Source organism: Eptesicus fuscus, chromosome 5 (assembly GCF_027574615.1).
Source record: "Eptesicus fuscus isolate TK198812 chromosome 5, DD_ASM_mEF_20220401, whole genome shotgun sequence".
NCBI classification, from domain to species: Eukaryota; Metazoa; Chordata; class Mammalia; order Chiroptera; family Vespertilionidae; genus Eptesicus; species Eptesicus fuscus.
Genome location: NC_072477.1, coordinates 26223099 through 26243123, shown reverse-complemented (window position 1 = coordinate 26243123; position 20025 = coordinate 26223099). Strand labels below are relative to the sequence as shown.

General features: G+C 39.5%; 1 protein-coding gene across 1 annotated transcript in view; it reads left to right on the top strand.

Annotated features, from left to right (window-relative positions):
• Window positions 1–20025, top strand: part of SLC39A9 (solute carrier family 39 member 9) — a 35610-nt gene that overhangs the window by 2488 nt on the left and 13097 nt on the right. Inside the window, exons 2-3 of the mRNA XM_054715961.1 lie at window positions 5777–5885; window positions 18875–19075. Of these exons, the coding sequence (XP_054571936.1) occupies window positions 5777–5885; window positions 18875–19075 (310 nt within the window). The remainder of the gene's footprint in view (window positions 1–5776; window positions 5886–18874; window positions 19076–20025) is intronic.

The window sequence follows — 20025 nt, the reverse complement described above, 5'->3', positions numbered from 1 at the left end:
AGAATCATTGATCAGCTGCCTCCTGCACGCCCCACACAGGAATGGAACCCAAAACCCAGGCATGTGCCCTGACCTGGAATCCTGGTTCATAGGTTGATGCTCAACCACTGAGCCATGTGCCAGCCAGGCTAAACTATATTTTCTTAAAACTACATTAGAATTGAATTGATATTAATAGGGCTGACATTTGTAAGCTTAAGTTGGTTCATATATATATATGTGTGTGTGTGTGTATATATATACACACATATATATATTTAAAGATTTTTTAATTGAATTCAGAGAGGAAGGGAGAGGGAGAGATAGAAACATCAGTTGCCTCCTGCACGCCCCCTACTGGGGATGGAGCCTGAAACCCAGGCATGTGCCCTGATCCGGAAATCTAACCATGACCTCCTGGTTCATAGGTTGATGCTCAACCACTGGGCTGGGCAATGGTTCATATATTTAAAAATGGATCGAGGTGACATATATCAAGAATTATAATTCAAATAAGAAACTGATAAAATTTATTTCTATAAAATGCTTAGGACTTTTCCAAATTCTGTATTTTCTCAAACTATTCTTGGGTGATTTTTGCAATATGCAGATATATGCTATTTTGTTTTTCACTGAAAGGAAATGTGTACATAAGTGGTGTAATAAAGATAATTAGTATGTTATATCATTCTAAATTGATGGCCTTGTGGTCTTTTCCAACTGTAGGTCTTAAAATGCTATAAATCGGCATTTATAATATCTGTTAATTACATCAAGACCAATGCATTTTGAACTGTTAGAATAAAATGAAAGTTATACATGTCAGAGACATTTTAGAATTTAACTGGTGTTTTCTATCTCCTAGTAATTAAGCATTTTTTCTCGGTAAATTATACTATTATTATCGACCAAAGTATTATGAAATTAGTGAGATGATAAATACTAGTATGTAAAAATAAACTTCACTCATGGGGAGTGGGAAGCACAATTTCTACCCTTAGAAAATAGCTCCCTAGATTCCTAGCTTTTCTTTTATTTATTTTTTGTTAATCCTTACCAGAGGATATTTTTTTCCATTGATTTTTAGACAGAGTGGAAGGGAGAGAGAAAGAGAGAGAGAGAGAGACAGAGAGAGAGAATCATTGATGTGAGAGAGACACATTGGTTGCTGGGGATTGAACCTACAACCAAGGTACGTGCCCTTGACCGAAATCAAACCTGCAGGGCCAGACCAAATGATTTCAAGGGCCGTATACAGCCCTTGAGCCAGATGTTCCCCACCCCTGCTTTACTCCTGTCTGGTAAAGGAGTTGGACACACTAGTTTAGTACTATCTAATGTTTTTTAGATTCAATTGTTAATGAGCAGTTTTCTTTGGCTCTGAATGTAAATACTACATGTTTGTTTTGAGAGCCTACAACTTAACATTGCCTAGTATAAACCCAACTTAACAGATGCTCTGATTGATGATGAAATTCAGATATTAACAATGGCTAAAGTGAGATTTTAGATCAGTTACCTGAGGATTGTTATTTACCTGAGCATGTCTTCTTTTTGTCACAGAGCTGGTAAGAGAAAACAAGCTACATTTGCATCAGATCTCTAGGGCAATATTCCTCAAGCTATCTGGTAAATGACCAGTTTTTGTTTTTAATTTCCATTCCATTGAAGACCCAATATATTTGTAAAAATGAAATACTTAGAAAATGAAGTGGGGGGAAAACATGCAAAATACAGGCCCAAATGCAGTGCTATTAAATTGAAGAGACATATAATGACTCCTTTAGTAATTATAATGATCGTATTGTTATAAAATTTTTTGAAGGCTTTCTCTTAGTTTTGTACTTTTATCATTGCAGACTAGTTTGGATTATAATGACACATTTTTTATGTGTTAAAACAGTATAAATCCATAAGTATGCAGATAACGTCAATAAAGAACTTAAGATGATTAATAATGGCCACTAATTTCAAAAGGAACTATCTGAGACAGGTAGTATAGTTCAGAATCAGTGTCACGACTTGAACAAGTTATTTAACATCCAACTCTGCTCTGTTAAATGACCTTATAGGATTGTTTTGAGAATATAATGAAATAATATAAGCACAGGCCTTAACACTGTATTTAGAACATAAATATTTTTTTTAAATGTTGAGATTATTCCGAGTACTGATTTTGAAAACTTTTTTAGTGTATTTTACTAGAGGCCTGGCACAGGACATTTGTTCACTTGGGTGGGGGGATCCTCTCAGCCCGGCCTGCACGGGGAGTAGGCCTAAGCCAGCAGTCGGACATCCCCCGAGGGGTCCTTAGCACTGCCTCAGGGGCGGGATCCCGTCTCTGAGGCAGTGCTAAGGACCCCTCGCCACTGCCGCTGCGCTCCACCACCGATGCGCTTGCCAGCAGTGAGCCTGGCTTCTGGCTGAGCGGCGCTCCCCCTTTGGGAGTGCACTGACCACCAGGGGGCAGCTCCTGCATTCGGCGTCTGCCACCTGTTGGTCAGTATGCGCCATAGCAACTGGTTGTTCTGCCATTCGGTTGATTTGCATATTTATTATATAGGATTGATTTCAGAGAGGAAGGGAGAGGGAGAGAGAGATAGAAACATCAATGATGAGAATCATTGATCAGCTGCCTCCTGCATGCCCCACACTGGGGATCCAACCCACAACCCGGGCATGTTCCCTGACCGGGGATGCCATGACCTCTTGGTTCATAGGTTGTGCTCAACCACTGAGCCATGCTGGCTGGGCAGTCAGGTTTTTTTTAATATATTTTTATTGATTTCAGAGAGGAAGGGAGAGGGAAAGAGAGAGGAACATCAATGATGAGAGAGAATTATTGTGTCTGCAACCCAGGCATGTGCCCTTGACCGGAACTGAACCCGGGACCCTTTAGTCCGTAGGCTGACGCTCTATCCACTGAGCCAAACCATCTAGGGCTGGACAATCAGTTTTTTAAAAATGCGTTTGCTAATTTGATAGATAAAAACACATTTTTGTTATTTTAATTTTCTCAGTTCAGTTGAACCTCTTTTTTCTTTTTAATTTATTTATTTTTAAAATATATTTTTATTGATTTCAGGGAGAGAGGAAGAGGGAGATAAAAACATCAATGATGAGAGAGAATCATTGATTGGCTGCCTCCCGCATGCCCCCTACTGAGGATCGCGCCCACAACCCAATCATATTCCCTTGACCGGAATTGAACCTGGAACCTTTCAGTTGGCAGGACAATGCTCTATCCACTGAGCCAAACCGGCTAGGGCTCAGTTGAACATCTTATATAGTAATAACAATATTTATTGCCAATGTTTTCCCAGTTTCTTTCCCAACGGGCTTTTGTTTGTTTTTGTAGTCACACAGAACAGTCTTATAGGGTTTCCACTTTTGTTTAGTTCTTTTATATTTAGAAAGGACTCTTATTCAAAAAGAGAAGGAATTAGTCTTGTTTTCCAAGATTGGAGGAAGTGGCATTAATAAAGTATTGCTTGTTATTACCTCTATGTCAAATGCATTAGGACATGGAAAGCCTATATGATGCTGGCAAATGGCAAATATAGCATTGCTCACTTGTACTTTTAGCCAAGTATCTGGGTTTTACTTTGTTGTTCTTGTGGCTTAGAAGCTTTCCTCTGCATGCTACTGATGCTGTTAAAGATAAGCAATAATGGCAGTTACTCCGTGCTGTGTGCTAATATACTATTCCTACATGATAATAGTAGTAATAGTAGTCATCATCTCTGCTCCTTTTTTTTAATCCTCACCCAAGGATATTTTTTTTCCATTGATTTTTAGAGAGAGTGGAAGGGAGGGAAGTGGGAGAGAGAGACAGAGAGAGACACATCAATTGGTTGCCTCCCACACATGCCCAACCAGGGCCAGGGATCGAACCTGCAACTGAGGTATGTGCCCTTGCCTTGGAATTGAACCTGAGACCCTTTGGTCATCAAGCCGATGCTCTAACCACTGAGCAACTGAACTTGCTCAGGGTCACACAGCTGCTACTCAGAGACAGGAAACTTTTTGGCATCTTGTCTCAGTTATCAGGACTTGAAGAACCAAGTTCGTATTTGAGCTTCCTTCATTTCCTTCATTAGCAGATAGTGCAGTAGTTAAGTTGACATTAGGAAGTATCTCCTTGAAGCAGGTTTGTTTGTAAGAATATGGAGAGAGCTTTTGTTGCTTGAACAAGAGTTTAGTCTGTACCCTAAAAGTTTCATCTCTTCAGTGCGTAGAGCTTTGAATAGGTTAGTTTTATAACAAAACGTGCATCTTTAATTTTTTAGGAAACTACAGTTGATGAGTTCAGTATTGAAAGCATGGTACAAGGGGGGTTGGAATAAACTATTTTCAATATTAAGAGCTTTAAAAATTATTGACTTATATTTAGCGTGACCAAACAATTTGTTGACTATTTCGGTGAACAAGGAAAGAAAAACCACTTAACTGTCCTGGTGTCTGCCAAGAAAATTAAACTGACTTCAAAGCTTTGAGCTGATAGTTAATGGCAATGAGTACAAGCTGTTGTTTTATTTTTTATTTATTTTTTATTTTTTTAATATTTTTTACAGAGAGGAAGAGAGAGGGATAGTTAGAAACATCGATCAGCTGCCTCTTGCACGCCCCCTACTGGGGATGTGCCCGCAACCAAGGTACATGCTCTTGACCGGAATCAAACCTGGGACCCTTGAGTCTGCAGGCCGACGCTCTATCCACTGAGCCAAACCGGTTTCGGCACAAGCTGTTGTTTTAAATAATACGTCTGGTCAGTCCTTTGGCTCAGTCAGGCTACAGCCGTGAAATTGTAAAATGAGATGCATAAAACCAATGTATTGCAGAGTTCATGTCTTTCTTGAGCAAATATTTCATTTCTCTGACAGAAACTATTACTTTGGGAACTCACTTTTCATCTTGAACTGCACTTGGAATATGTAGTTCTTCCTTCAAATACACCTTTTTGGTGATTTACCATAAGCAAAAGAGAGACCCTGTCAGCATTTTAATTCTAACATACAGTTTTGAGATTGAATTCCAAGCTGTGAAATTATGTGAACAAATAATCTATACAAATAACATGGAGCCACATATGTAGTGCTTAAAATAAGTCTGATTGCAACTAAAATGATTTAGGTAGTTAAGAAATTAAGAAAAACTGAAAACTGAAATGACAACCCATGGCAATGATGTTTTTAAAAAATATATATATTTTTTTTATTTATTTCAAAGAGGAAGGGAGAGGGAGAGAGAGATAGAAACATCAATGATAAGAGAGAATCACTGATAAGCTGCCTCCTACATGCCCCCCACTGGGGATTGAGCGGGGGCATGTGCCCTAACTGGGAAACAAACTGACCTACTGGTTCGTAAATCCACACTTAGTCACTGAGCCACATTACCTGGGCATAACTCCTTAGGGTGAATTTCTAGAAGTGAAAATGCTGGCTCAAAGAATTCACATTTTGAGACTTTAAATCTAAAATTGCCAAATTCTGGTTCAGATAGGTTGTGGCAATTCACATTCCTGCCAGTGTTAGACAAGTATGATCATTTCTCCCTGTCATGGATAGTAGAAAAGTTTTCCTACATCATTGCAAAGCTGGTAAATTTTAAAATGACATCTCTATGTTTTAACTGGCATTAATTATTCATGAAGCTGACCCTATTTTATTTTCATTAGCCATTGCAGATTTTAGTCTCACAAATGAGCAGAGCTCAGTCTTGATTGCATACTTCAGAAACTTTTTTCCATTCTTTCATCAATCTTTTCAACAGTTTTCTTTTATTTTCTTTCCAGGAGCGACTAAAACTAGTGACTGTTTTGGGTGCCGGCCTTCTCTGTGGAACTGCACTGGCTGTCATCGTGCCTGAAGGAGTACACGCACTTTATGAAGATATCCTTGAGGGTGAGAGAGAGAAAAGCCTTCTTTGGAATATGTTATTGACGTGGAGGGTTGAAAGGAGCTTAATGGTATTTCTTCTGAACTCAGTGGATGTTTGCCATAGAAGTCTACCCTAAAAAGAGTTCTTAAAATATATCTTTTGACATCTTAAACATTGAACACATCCTTAGCAGTGTGTGATTTGAATGCCCCAATTCATGAGTACCACTTAAGATTTATTTGCAATAATGCATGAATTTCAGTCTTTCAAAGTATGACTGACCTTTTTAATGCCCACTTAAAAACTCCCCAAGTCCTACATGATGAGTATTTTTAGTGTTCTTTAATTAAAAAACTATGTAGATATACTAGTACACATTTGGATTTAAGGACTCTTTATAGTAAACTTTGTAGATCAAGCATGTGTAACCCAAAGGCTAACACGGGCCAAATAAACAAGGTTTAAGTTTATGTGGGCTGCAAAAAAACAAAAGCTTCAATCTTCATAGAAACGTAGGTTTATTTCGATAGAGACATGCTGAACACAAAGGGCTGAAATAAATGAGTAATCGTTACCATAAAATACTAGAACATTTTAAGAAAAATTAATTTTTTTCTTGAACATTAACTTACCAGACACTGAATAACTGCACAAATTAATAAGCATAATGCAAAATTTGCGGCAATCAGCTGCTAAAATATTCACTGCTAGTATTAGTAGAAAGAAATGGCGCACCTGTGTGTAAGATGCATAAGGGAAATGAATGCAACATGATTATAGTAATCAGTCATTAGCAAACATTGTAGTTCGTTATTAATAATTATGTATAACAGGATATTGTAAAAATTTAAGTTATGGAATTTTTATTAAAACGTTTCTTACATACCGGTATATTGGCTAGGCCACAAAAGTATTCATTGTGGGCCTCGAGTTTGACATGCTTGTTGTAGATCAGTGGTCGGCAAACTCATTAGTCAACAGAGCCAGATATCAACAGTACAATGATTGAAGTTTCTTTTGAGAGCCAAATTTTTTAAACTTAAACTTCTTCTAACGCCACTTCTTCAACATAGACTCGCCCAGGCCGTGGTATTTTGTGGAAGAGCCACACTCAAGGGGCCAAAAAGCTGCATGTGGCTTGCGAGCCACAGTTTGCTGACCAAGGTTGTAGATAATTGGTAAGGACCTTTGCAGTAAAGGACAACTAAATATCTGAAGAGGACTCTCTTGACACTAATAACAAGCAGAGAACAGTATAGCTGTGTGAGAACAAATGCTGGACAGTCGGCTTGGTTCACTCACCCGCTAAATAATTTGGTCCTTCACACCAGCTTGAAAACATAACTTGATTCAAATTTGTGATTCAGCAAAGTCAGATTGCTACTTGTCATGAAACTTCACAGATACCTGTGAAGGATTAGGAACCACTGCTGTTAAATTGGTGAGCTGAATCTTCTAATGCCAAGAGTCGACTGGACTTTTAAGAATAGTATAAATTTTTTTTATACTATTTTTTACTAGATACATTATAACAAATAGTTATTCACATCTCTCATACCTGGGGTATGCATATGGGCAAAATGGTAAAGAGTAAGGATTATGGGAGTCTTATTGAAAAATAAAACAGAGGCTGAGGACTTGTCAGCTTTAGGGGGAGAAAAATAATAAGGAACCTTAGAACAGTGATCCTACTCTTTTTTGATCACACATCCTATTGGGGAAAAAGATATACATGTACTATTCTATTAATATATTGTGTTCATTATAAAACTCATACCTAAAATTATAGAAAAGTTTAAACTAAGATTTAAAGTGAATATGTGTCAATCAAAGTTTTCTTTCATATCCCAGTGGATCAGCTTGAATTTTTCTGAGTGTAATTATTCCACTGTAGTGATAATATCCTGGTATACTAGGAAACATTCAGACCATGACTAAATAGACAATTAAAAATTTTTTTCTTGGCTTTGTAGCTAAGAAAGAATTATGGGTTGTTTTCTAAACTTGTCTGATAATAAAATTTCCTTGGGGGTGGTGGTGTGTATTTTGAAAATATAGTTTCCTGGCCTCCCCAAAGAAAAGGCCTGGGAATATCTATTTTTAACAAATTGCCAAATAATTTTTATTAGACAAGTTTGGGAAACACTGGGGTAAAGGAAAGAAGTGCTTAAGGTGTAAGTTGTTTTTTAATAACAGTTTTATTGAGATATAATTCACATACCATATTTCAGATATAGTTTTAATGTTTATTATGTGTTCGGTTATATCCCTTTATTTTCAGTTTTTCTGATTTTGACTCAGAATACTTCTGTGGATTTATCTGAAAATAGATAAGCAAGCTTTATAAACCTACTTTTCTAAAAATAAGCATTCCTGTCTCTCTAACCTTTCATCATGGATTAGTCTCCAGCCCTAAGCCATCATTTAAAATTTATTTTATTATTTTTATTTACATATTTTTACATTCACTTTGTACACCTCTATGATTTTTGGCAAATGCATAGAGTTGTGTTATTTCCACTGCAATCAAAATACAAAACAGTTCCATCACACAAAAGAACATTCTCTCATGCTGCCCTTTTGTAGTCAAACCTTATTTCTTCTTTGTCCCTGTAGTTTTGCCTTTTCCAAATGTCATATATATGGAATCTTGTAGCCTTTGAGTCTGGCTTCTTTCACTTGGCATAGTGCATTTGAGAGTTATCATATTGTTTTATGTATTAACTAGAGGCCTTGTGCACGAATTTGTGCACCAGTAGAGTCCCTTGGCCTGGCCTGTGGGATTGGGCCAAAACCGGCTCTCTGACATTCCCCCGAGGGGTCCTGGATTGCGAGAGGGCACAGGCCAGACTGAGGGACCCCACCAGGACCAGAGAGGGACGCAGGAGGTTGGTCAGCTGGGGAGGGGCCACAGGAGTGCTCCAGGGAGTGTCCAGCCCGTCTGTCTCAGTCCTGATCAGCCAGACCCCAGCAGCAAGCTAACCTACTGGTAGGAGCGTCTGCCCCGTGGTGGTCAGTGCATGTCATAGCAAGTGGTTGAGCAGCCTTAGCATATCATTAGCATATTACAATTTGATTGGTTGAACAGATGACCAGTCAAATAGCATATTAGGCTTTTATTATATAGGATGGTTTGTACATTTCTATTTCTGACTAGCATTCCATTGTTTGGGTGAACCTTAATTTGTCAAAAGACATATGGGTTGTTTCCAGTTTGGATGATTGTGAATAAAGTCACCATAAACATTTTTGTACAGGCTTTTGTGTAAGCATGAGTTTTTATTTCTCAGTGGATAGAGCGTCGGCCTGTGGACTCAAGGGTCCCAGGTTCGATTCCAGTCAAGGGCATGCATGTACCTTGGTTGCAGGCACATACCCACTAGGGGGTGTGCAGGAGGCAGCTGATCGATGTTTCTCTCTCATTGATGTTTCTAACTGTCTATCCCTCTCCCTTCCTCTCTGTAAAAATCAATAACATATATATTTTAAAATTTTTTGGAATGAGTTTGTGAATATCTACCAAAAAAATCATGCTGGGATTCTGATTGAGATTGAATTGAATCTGTAGATTACTTTGGGGAGAATTGACATCTTAAGAATTTTGTGTTTTCCAATCCATGAACATAATATATCTCTCCATTTATTTAGGTCTTCTTTGGTTTATTTAGTGAGTGTTATCATTTTTAATAGACAGATCTATAGATATTTTGTTAGATTTATACCTAAATATTTCATGTTTTTAGTACAGTTGTAAATGATACTTTAAAATTGTTCTCTTTTCAGTATTCTAGTATTTAGACATTTGCTAACCTCACTATTCTTTATAGAAGTTTTTTATAGATTCTTTGGGATTTACTACATAAGTAAGCATGTCATCTATGAATAAAGACAATTTAGTGTTTTCCTTTCCAATATGCTTTTTTTTCTTTCCTTATTGCATGGACTATACCACCCATTATGAGGTTGATTGGGAATGAAGTGGACAGTGTCCCTTGTTCTCAGCCAGTCTTTCATCATTGTCTATGATGTTAGATGTAGGTTGTTTATAGATTCCCTTTTCAGGTTAAGGAAATTTTTGCCTATTCCTACTTTGCTGAGAGTTTTTATCTTGTTGAGGATTGTTTTGTCTCAGTTCATGAGGAATATTGGCTTATGCTTTTCCTTTCTTACCATGTCTTTGTATGGTTTCTGTTATTAGGATAATGCTGGGCCTTTAGGATTGAGAAGTGTTCTCTCTCCTGTATTCTGGAAGAGAATGCATAGAGTTAAAAATATTTATTCCCAAAATGTTTGCTAGAATTTACTAATGAAACCATCTGGGCCTGGAGTTTTCTATGTTAGAAGGCTTTTAGCTATAAATTCCATCTCTTTAATAGATATGAGATTATTCAAGTTCTCTATTTCTTCTTTAGTAGCTTTGGAAGGTTGTGTCTTTCAAGGAATTGATTCATTTCTTCTAAAGTGAAGAATTTATGGGCATAAAGTTGTTTATAGTAATCTTTTATTATCCTTTTAATATTTGTAGTAATTTCTTCTCTTTCATTCCTGATATTGATAATTTGTCTTCTCTCTTTTTAATATGGTCATTCTGGCTAGAGGTTCATCGGTTTTACTTTTTTTCAAAGAACTACGTTTGACTTCATCGATTTTATTTTCCCTGTTGATTTTTCTGCTTTCCATTTTATTGATTTCTGCTCTTTATTATTCCTTTTGCTTGCTTTACGCTTTATTTGCTCTTCTTTTTTGAAATTTAAATTTAACATTTTTCCATCATTGTTTATCCCCCCCCCATACCCTATTCCACCTATTTGCTTTTCTTTTTTAATTTTTCTAGGTAAAAGCTTATTGATTTGAGATCTTTCTTCTTTTCTAGTATAAACAGTTATTGCTATAATTCCCTTTAAGCACTATTTTATTGCATCCCAGGAATTTGATATATTTTTATCTTTATTCAGTTCAAAATATTTTCTAATTTCCCTTCCAAATTCTTCTTTGACCTATGTGTTATTTAGAAGTGAATTATTAAATTTCCAGTTCTTTCCCCAGATTTTTTCTGTTACTGATTTTTAGTTTAACTTCATTATGGTCAAAGAACATATTTAATATGATTTGAATGCTTACAAATTTGTAAATATTTTTTTAATGGTCCTGAAATATGGTTTATCTTGCTGAATGTTCCTTGTACACTTAAAAAGATTGTGTATTCTGTTGTTATTTGGTAGAGTGTCCTATAAATGTCAATTAGGTCAAGTTGTTTGGTAATATTGGTCTTCTATATCCTTGCTGATTTTCTACTTGTTCTATTGATTACTGCGATAGGAGTATTGAAGTCTCCAAGTACAATTGTAGATTTGTACATTTCTCTGTTCAGCTATATTAGTTTTTGCTTTATGCATATTGAAGCTCTTTGGTTAGGTGTCTACACATTTAGAATTGCTGTGTCTTACTGATGAATTGACCTTTTCATCATTATGTAATGTCCCCTTTATCCCTGGTAATATTCCTTGTTCTCAAGTGTACTTTATATAATATTAATATAGCCACTTCAGCTTTTTCTTTTTTTTTTGGTTAATCCTCACCCAAGGATATTTTTTCCATTGATTTTTAGAGAGAGTGGAAGTTAGGGGGAGAGACAGAGAGAGAGAGAAACATCAATGTAAGAGACACACATTGATTGGTTGCCTCTTGAACCCTGACCAGGGCCGGGATCAAGCCTGCAACTGAGGCACATGCCCTTGATCAGAATCGAACCCAGGACCCTTCAATCCCACAGGCCGACATTCTATCCACTGAGCCAAACCAGCCAGGCTCTAACTTTCTTTCTTTCTTTCTTTCTTTCTTTAATATATTTTATTGATTTTTTACAGAGGGGAAGGGAAAAGGATAGAGAGTTAGAAACATCGATGAGAGAGAAGCATTGATCAGCTGCCTCCTGCACACCCCCTACTGGGGATGTGCCTGCAACCAAGGTACATGCCCTTGACCGGAATTGAACCTGGGACCTTTGAGTCTGCAGGCCGACACTCTATCCACTGAGCCAAACCAGTTAGGGTTCTAACTTTCTTTTGATGAGTGTTTATATGGTATATCTTCTTTGATCCTTTCACTGTTAATCTATCTGTCATTCATTATATTTAAAGTGGGTTTCTTATAAATATCATACAGTTGGATCATGTTTTTAAAATTTAATTTGATAACCTCTAACTGGTGTGTTTATTTATTTTTATTAAAAATTTACTGATTGATTGATTTGAGAGAGAGAAAGGAAAGGGGGGTGGGAGAGAGAGGCGATTGGCTGTCCCACTTAGTTATGCATTCATTGGTTGATTCTTGTATGTGCCCTGATGGGATCGAACCTGTGACCTTGGAGTATCAGGATGATGCTCTAACCAATTGCGCTACCTGACCAGGGCCTAATTTGTATATTTAAACCAGAGGTTGGCAAACCTTTTCTGTAAAGAGTCAGATAGTAGACATTTTAGATTTTGTGAGCCATGTGCTCTCTATTGGTACTCTGCCCTTGTGGTTAAGTTCACTGATTCTTTCCTCTGTCATCTCCATTCTGCTATTGATCCTATCCAGTGAACTTACTGTTTCAGATATTATATTTTCAGTTCTAAAATTGCTACTTTGTTCCTTTTTATAATTTCTAATTCTCTACTGAGGACATCCATTCATTTGAAAGGTGTTTACCTCAGAGAGCATAGTTATAACTGCTTTAAAGTCTTTTGAGTACAGTATTCTAGTATCTGAACTATATTGGGGTTGGGTTGGTTAGCTTTTTCATTGGTAATTGGCCATATTTTCCTTTTTCTTTATATGTCAAGTAATTTTCTATTGTATCCTGGACATTTTTAATATTATAATTTAAGACTCTGGGTCCTCTCAAAATCCTCTGAAGAATTTTTTTTGTTTTGTTTTTTTCCGTTTTAGCAGGCAGTTAACGTGGTTCGGTCAGACTGCCAGTTCTCTGTTGCCTTTTTTGGGTGATGGTTCCAATTTTAATTCAGTTAAATATATGTGTGTGTGTGTGTGTGTGTGTGTGTGTGTGTGTGTGTATACACACACACACACACACACATATTGATTTCATAGAGGAAGGGAGCGGGAGAGAGAGCTAGAAACATCAATGATGAGAGAGAATCATTGATCGGCTGCCCCCACCTGTCCTCCACGGGGGATTGAGCCCGCAACCCAGGTGTATGCCCTGACCCAGAATGGAACCGTGACCTCCTTGTTGATAAGTCAACGCTCAAGCACTGTGCCAAGCCACCAGACTTAGTTCAGTTTTTAAAGCCTTTGCAATACTGCTTTGGGTCTGTCATGTCCCTACTCAGTTCAGGGGTGGGGTGCATCTTGGACTTGTATCATTTATACACAGAATTAGGGGAAACATCGCTCCCCCCACCCAGCTCTTTCCAATATTTCTCTCATATTCTCTGGTTCCCAGGGGACCCACATCAGTTCTCCGGCCAGAAAGAAGTTTCTGTAGAAATTTTAGCTGCCTGTACTGTCACTGCATAGTTCATGTAACTTGGGCTGCCCTCAGGGCAAAGTGACAGGAGAAAAGAGAACAGAATAACTGAGTTTCCCTCATACTTTTCAGACCACTGGGGCTATTTTTTTCCAGTTATTGTGCCAGAAAGATGGTATTTTAGTTGTTGTTTTTATTACTGGAGTTTTAACTACTACATTACTGCCATGCAGTTCTGCAATGGGGGCTGCCTTCAAGTCAGGGCTGGGAAAGAAAAGAGGGGGATAGGAAGAGGGGAAGGGGATTCCTCTCCCACCAGTACCTCTCAGCAGCCCCTTTTTCTGGTTCTTTGGCCAGAAGGACAGGGTTTCTTTTGAAGTTTTTGCTGCCCTCTCTCCTGTTGATATTGCTTACTTTATGTAGTCTTCAGGTACTTAGATGTTTTTTGAACAGGGTATTTATTTTAATCAGTACATGACAGAGGCTCTAGTGACTTTATATTGTTGCAAGCATTACATAGGTCCTGCCCCCCCGCCCCCATTAACCTCATCCATCCCGCTCCCACCTCCCCCCGCCCTCCTCCTTCTTCTCCCCCTCAGGTCCTCCTCATCCCATTGTCTGTGTCCCAGATTATGCATATATGCATACAAGTTCATTGGTTGATCTCTTTATAGTAACTTCACTACATTTTGACTAGCACCACAAGTCCCATCATCCTATATAATAAAGAGGTGATATGCAAATTGACCCTCATGCCCTTACAAGATGGCTGCCTGCGACCAGGCTGGCAGGGGGGACGACCAAACGACTGAACAAACAGGCTACATGGGGCGGCCAGGCCAGCAGGAGAGTTAGTGAAGGATGACCAAACGACTGAACAGCAGGCTGCGTGGGGTGACCAGGTCAGCAGGGGGTTTAGTAAGGGACAACCAAACGACTGAACAGCAGGCTGCGTGGGGCAACCAGGCTGGCGGGGCGGGGGGGAGCAGTTGGGGGCAGCCAGGCCAGCAGAGGGGGGTGCAGTTGGGGGCAACCAGGCTGGTGGGGGTGTGCAGTTGGGGGTGACCAGGCCAGCAGGGGAGGCAGTTGGAGGTGATTAGGCTGGCGGGGTGGGGGGAAGTGAGGGGCGACTAGGCCAGTGGGGGGTGCAGTTAGGAGCGACCAGGCCGGCAGGGAGGGGGCAGTTGGGGGTGATCTGGCCAGCAGTGGGTTGAGTTCGGGGCGACCAGGCTGGCAAGGGGGACAGTTAGGGGTGATCAGGCCAGCACGCAGAGGCAGTGAGGGGCGATCAGGCTGCCAGGGAGGGCAGTTAGGGGCGATCAGGCCAGCAGGGGGGGCAGTTAGGAGTGACCAGGCAGGCAGGCAGGTGAGCGATTAGGAGCCGGCGGTCCAGGATTGTGAGAGGGATGTCCGACTGCCAGTTGATCAGGCCTAAACCAGCAGCCGGACATCCCCCAAGGGTCCCGGATTAGAGAGGGTGCAGACTGGGCTGAGGGGGACCCCACCATGCACGAATTTTGTGCACCGGGCCTCAAAGTTCTTTATAAAAAGTAAATACTAATACTCCACTCTATGAAAATATTTTGAGGTAGCTCAACCATGATGTTAGCTTATTTAAATTAAGTTATCTCTCTTCATACTGATGAGTTTAGTCACAATAATTTGTTTCTGCTACTTTATCTCTCCCCCCCACACACACACCTTCTCTCTCTCTCTCTCTCTCTCTCTCTCTCTCTCTCTCTTTATTTGTAGATCAAACCAACTTTTTTCTAAACTTCAAGAAAGGAGTTTGTTTAGCCCTGACCGGTTTGGCTCAGTGGATAGAGCGTCGGACTGTGGACTGAAGGGTCCCAGGTTCGATTCTGGTCGAGGGCATGTACCTTGGTTGCAGGCACATCCCCAGTGGGGGGTGTGCAGGAGGCAACTGATCGATGTTTCTCTCTCATCGATGTTTCTAACTCTCTATCCCTCTCCCTTCCTCTCTGCAAAAAATCAATAAAATGTATTAAAAAAAAAAAAGAAAGGAGTTTGTTTACATGTTACAACAGCCCATGGTTCAGTTCTTTTGAGGACCTTGCAATTATGATAATTAACATATTTTTTCAGAGCTCAGTATATCGTGTTAATTAACTGAGCTCTCTGACACTTTAATAAGCACTATTAAGTACTAATTGATGTAAAAAAGAATCACATGTTCTTCTATAATTATAGCTCTAAAATCACTGGAATGAGGTGATTATCAGCATTCATGTGAGAAAACTGTCTTTTCATAGACACAAGTTTTAAGAACATGGTTTCTTGAATACTGCAGTGCTTATTCTGTGCAGCTAAAATTTGAAACCATCAAAATTCTTTGCAACATGTTTAAAAAAGCAGGCTGTTGGGTCAAAGACCTAAATATAAATGTGATGTATTCATCCTATCTAGTAAAGACAGAATATGCAAATTGACCATCACTCCATGACAAAGACGGCAGTGCCCACAGCCAATGAGGGGATATGCAAATTGACGTGACAAAGATGGTGGTGGCCGGGAGCAACGACGCAGGCGTTCCACCCCCACCCCGGCCGCTCCGGGCCTCTGGGGAGCGCGGGCACGCAGGCGCAGAGTGGCCGGGGCAGGGCGGGACGCCTGCTATGGGGGGCGGGGTGGAGGGAGCTACAGGAGGGTGGCAGGGCCAGAGCGAAGGCGGAAGGCGGCGGCCAGAGTGAAGGCCTGGGTCCTGGGTGCCGGAGGGAAGCCAGCAGCCAAGGGAAGGAAGGCCTATTTTTACACGAATCTTCGTGCATCAGGCCTCTAGTAAATAGATAATCATCAAAACTTGTCATCAGGAATGGTTCAAAATAGATTTCCTGTGAATTGCTCCAAGAATGCCACATATCAGATTCTTTAGAGAGGTACACTTATCATCTTTCCTCTTTTTGCTCTACACTTAAATAAAAAGATTGGGTTATATTTCCAATTATGTTTAACTCATCCTATCATTCATTAATAAGAATGGAGCTCTTTAAGAGTCTTGTTATACTCTATTCCAGCAGTTTTCTTTTTTATTTAATCTTCACCTGAGGATATGTTTTTATTGATTTGCGAGAGAGAGAGGAAGGGACTAGAAGAGAGGGAGAAGGAGAGAGAGAGAGAGAGCTATCAGTTGGTTGACTCTGGTGTTCACCCAGACCGAGGGTTGAACTTGTAACCTAGGAATATGCCCTGACAGGGAATTGAACCTTTTGGAGAACACGACGATGCTCCAGCCAACTGAACCATCCTGCCAACGCTCCTCCAGTGGTTTTCAACTCATGGCACACATAAACTAATTACTAAAATTCTGAGGCACACCAAAAAATATATTACTTTTTTCCCGCTCTGACAAAAACAATAGTTATAATTTTGATTCATTCACACCAGATGGCTATTGTTATGTTGGCTGTTGTCGTTTTTTAATTTGACAACCTAAGGGAGAAGAGGTCCGGCATTGCACGTTTTAAAAATTTTGTGGCACACCAGGTGAAAATCGCTGCTCTACTCTCAGGATTCTGAAACATGGATTATCATGGGCTAATAAGGTCTATGTCCTCTACCTTTTATTTTGTCTGCTAAAATGTCTGGTGTCTGCTTTTTGCCTGCCCATTCCTCTTCCTTCCCCCCAGTATTATTTTATTGCTCAGTACTGTATGTGACCAGATATTCAGGTGAATATTTAACATAAAATGTTTAAAACTGATTCTCCCAAGCCTTAGCTGGCTTGGCTCAGTGTGGATAGAGCATCGGCCTGAAGGCTGAAGGGTCCCAGGTTCGATTCCAGTAAAGGGCATATGTCCTGGTTGCTGGCTCAATCCCTAGTAGGGGGTGTGCAGGAGGCAGCTGATCGATGATTCTCTCTCATCATTGATGTTTCTATCTCTCCTTCTCTCTTCCTCTTGGAAATCAATAAAAATATATTAAAAAAAAAAAGATTCTCCCAAATGAATTCCATTTAATATATAACTACATTCCTAAATATTTAGTGAGCACTTAGCACTTAACTACATAACATACTGGAGATAGATGGTGCTCCTGGTTGCAAAACAATCTGAATGTACATAATACTAGGGAACTATACACTTAAAAATGTTAAAATGGTAAGCCCTAGCTGGTTTGGCTCAGCGGATAGAACGTTGGCCTACGGACCAAAGGGTCCCAGATTTGATTCCGGTCAAGGGCACCTGCACCTTGGTTGCAGGCTCCTCCCTGGCCCGGGCCCTGGTCAGGGCACTTGCAAGAGGCAATCATTCAATGTGTTTCTCTCATCACATCAATGTTTCTCTCTATCTTTTCCATTCTCTCTAAAAAATCAATGGAAAAATATTCTCGGGTGAGGATTAACAACAAAAGTTAAAGTGGTAAATTTTGTTATGTATATTTACCACATCAAAAGAAGCTTTAAAAAAGCTATAAAAACAAAAAATCTTTCAGTAATTAGAAAAATATATAGGTTTTTATTACCTTCAGATGACATGTGCTTTGTGCCCCTCAAAAATGACTTTTAAATAGTTAAAATATTCAGTTTCTTTAATTAAAGGTAAAAATGCTTAATCTAATTATAAATGATAAATGTCTAGTATGTTAGCCTCTATTCATGAAACACAACAAAGATAAGGATTCTGGCATTGACACATTTCTGTTTCACATGTCATATATATGAATATAAACTAATAGTATTACTTAGCCAGGTGTTATTTACTATAATTCCGAATCTCATGATAATTCTAGAACTGAATTTAGACTGCAGGATGTGCCTCTATTTTTTAAAAAATATGTTTTTATTAAATTTAGAGAGAAAGAGAAAAAAACATCCATGTGCGAGAGAAATATCCATGTGAGAGATGCTGCCTTCTGCACACGCCCTACTGGGGATGGAGCCCACAACCCATACATGTGTCCTGCAGGAATCCAACTAGTTACCTTTTGGTGCATGGGATGACGCTCAAACAATTGAGCCACACCGTTCAGGACAGGATGTGCCTCATTTAAAACGCTCTTCCCCTTTTGGTTTCTAGTTAGCGATTGCCCCTGATATTTTTTAAAGCTAAATTTTATTTTCAATTTGCTCTTTGTTTGCAACTTTTATATTGACCGAGATATAAAACTAGATAAGTTTGAAATTATTTTTTGTTACTGCTCATCATTCACCTGTTTTCATCAGAATAAAACTTACTGTGGTTTATGATGAGATTGGCATGAGTTTCTCAGCTTAAAAGGAAGATTTGGAGACCATATCCCTTGGGATTAAGATTGCTTTCTTGCTTGGTGATTTGCTTCCATTTCCTAGGTTTTGAGATAAAAGGCAGGTAAAAGGTCTGCATGCCAAAAGCAGAAGACACTTGGGAATTTTTTCATCATGAACTTTAAGTTGAAGGAATTTGGCTGGATTACAATATAGGAAATGGATGATTTTGCAATAAAGTAAGTAGAGTTTGAAATACAGAAGAATGAAAGCTTCTATGTGAAAACATTTTAAGAGGAAAACATTTTTTCTCTTTATGGTTCATTCTGCTCTAGGAAAACATCACCAAGGGAGTGAAACACAGGATGTGATTGCATCAGACAAAGCAGCAGTAATACCAGTTGCCCATGAACATGAGCACAGCCATGACCACCACACACAGCTGCATGCCTACATTGGTGTTTCCCTCGTACTGGGCTTTGTTTTCATGTTGCTGGTGGACCAGATTGGCAGCTCCCACGTGTATGCTACTGATGGTAAGTGATTCCAAGGCTTTCTGGGCAGTGTATTAAATGTGCAGTTTAGAAAATCACAAATGATTGAATAATTTAATGTGTCACTGGCCTGATTTAGTGCTAAAACTTGTCTTCTTCAGGTTCCTGTGAACATTTTACTTGGTTGGGGGAACTTAGTGAGTTGTGTGAGCATTTTATTCAGTTGGGAGAGCTAGTGAGTTGTGACATGTGACACAAGAGAGTGTTTATTGAGTATTGCCCTGGTTATCTTAATACTTTCAAGTTTAGTTAAGAGTCTGGGGCAGAGTCTTTTTTTTTAAGTACTGTATTTTTTTATTTGGCATAGTTCACTCAATATATGTTGGTAATATCCATTTAGTTACATGTAACAGTGGTTCATCAATTTTCTTTTTTTAATTATTTTTTAAAATCTTTATTGTTGAAAGTATCCTACCTAATAAAAGAGTAATATGCAAATTAACCATCACTCTGCTACATGCACAAGCCATGCCCACCAGCCAATCAGAGCGAGTATGCAAATAAACCCAACCAAGATGGCTACAGCCACAGAGAGCTGAGGCTTGGGTTTCCCAGGCAATGGATGAAGCCAAGCTTTCTGCCTGCCCTTCCTGGCCTAAGCCTCCACTCAAGGCTACAAAGTTTCAATTATTGAAGGTAAACATCCAAACATAAATGGCAGCAGCCACGGAGCTGGAAAGAGCGGGAGGCTACGGTTGCCCCCCGCTTTACACACACCCTGGCCGGCCCAGGCCTCCGCTTAAGGCTACAAAGTTTCAATTATAGAAGATATACACAAACCCCAACAGAAACGGCTGCTGGCCACGGAGCGAGCAGGAGGCTTGGCTCCACTCCAGGATACAAAGTTTCAATTGTAGAAGGTAAATAAATTCCAGATACCAGGGCCTCCGTTTGGGTTGCCAGGGGGCGTGGCTGGCCTGCAAACCACCACA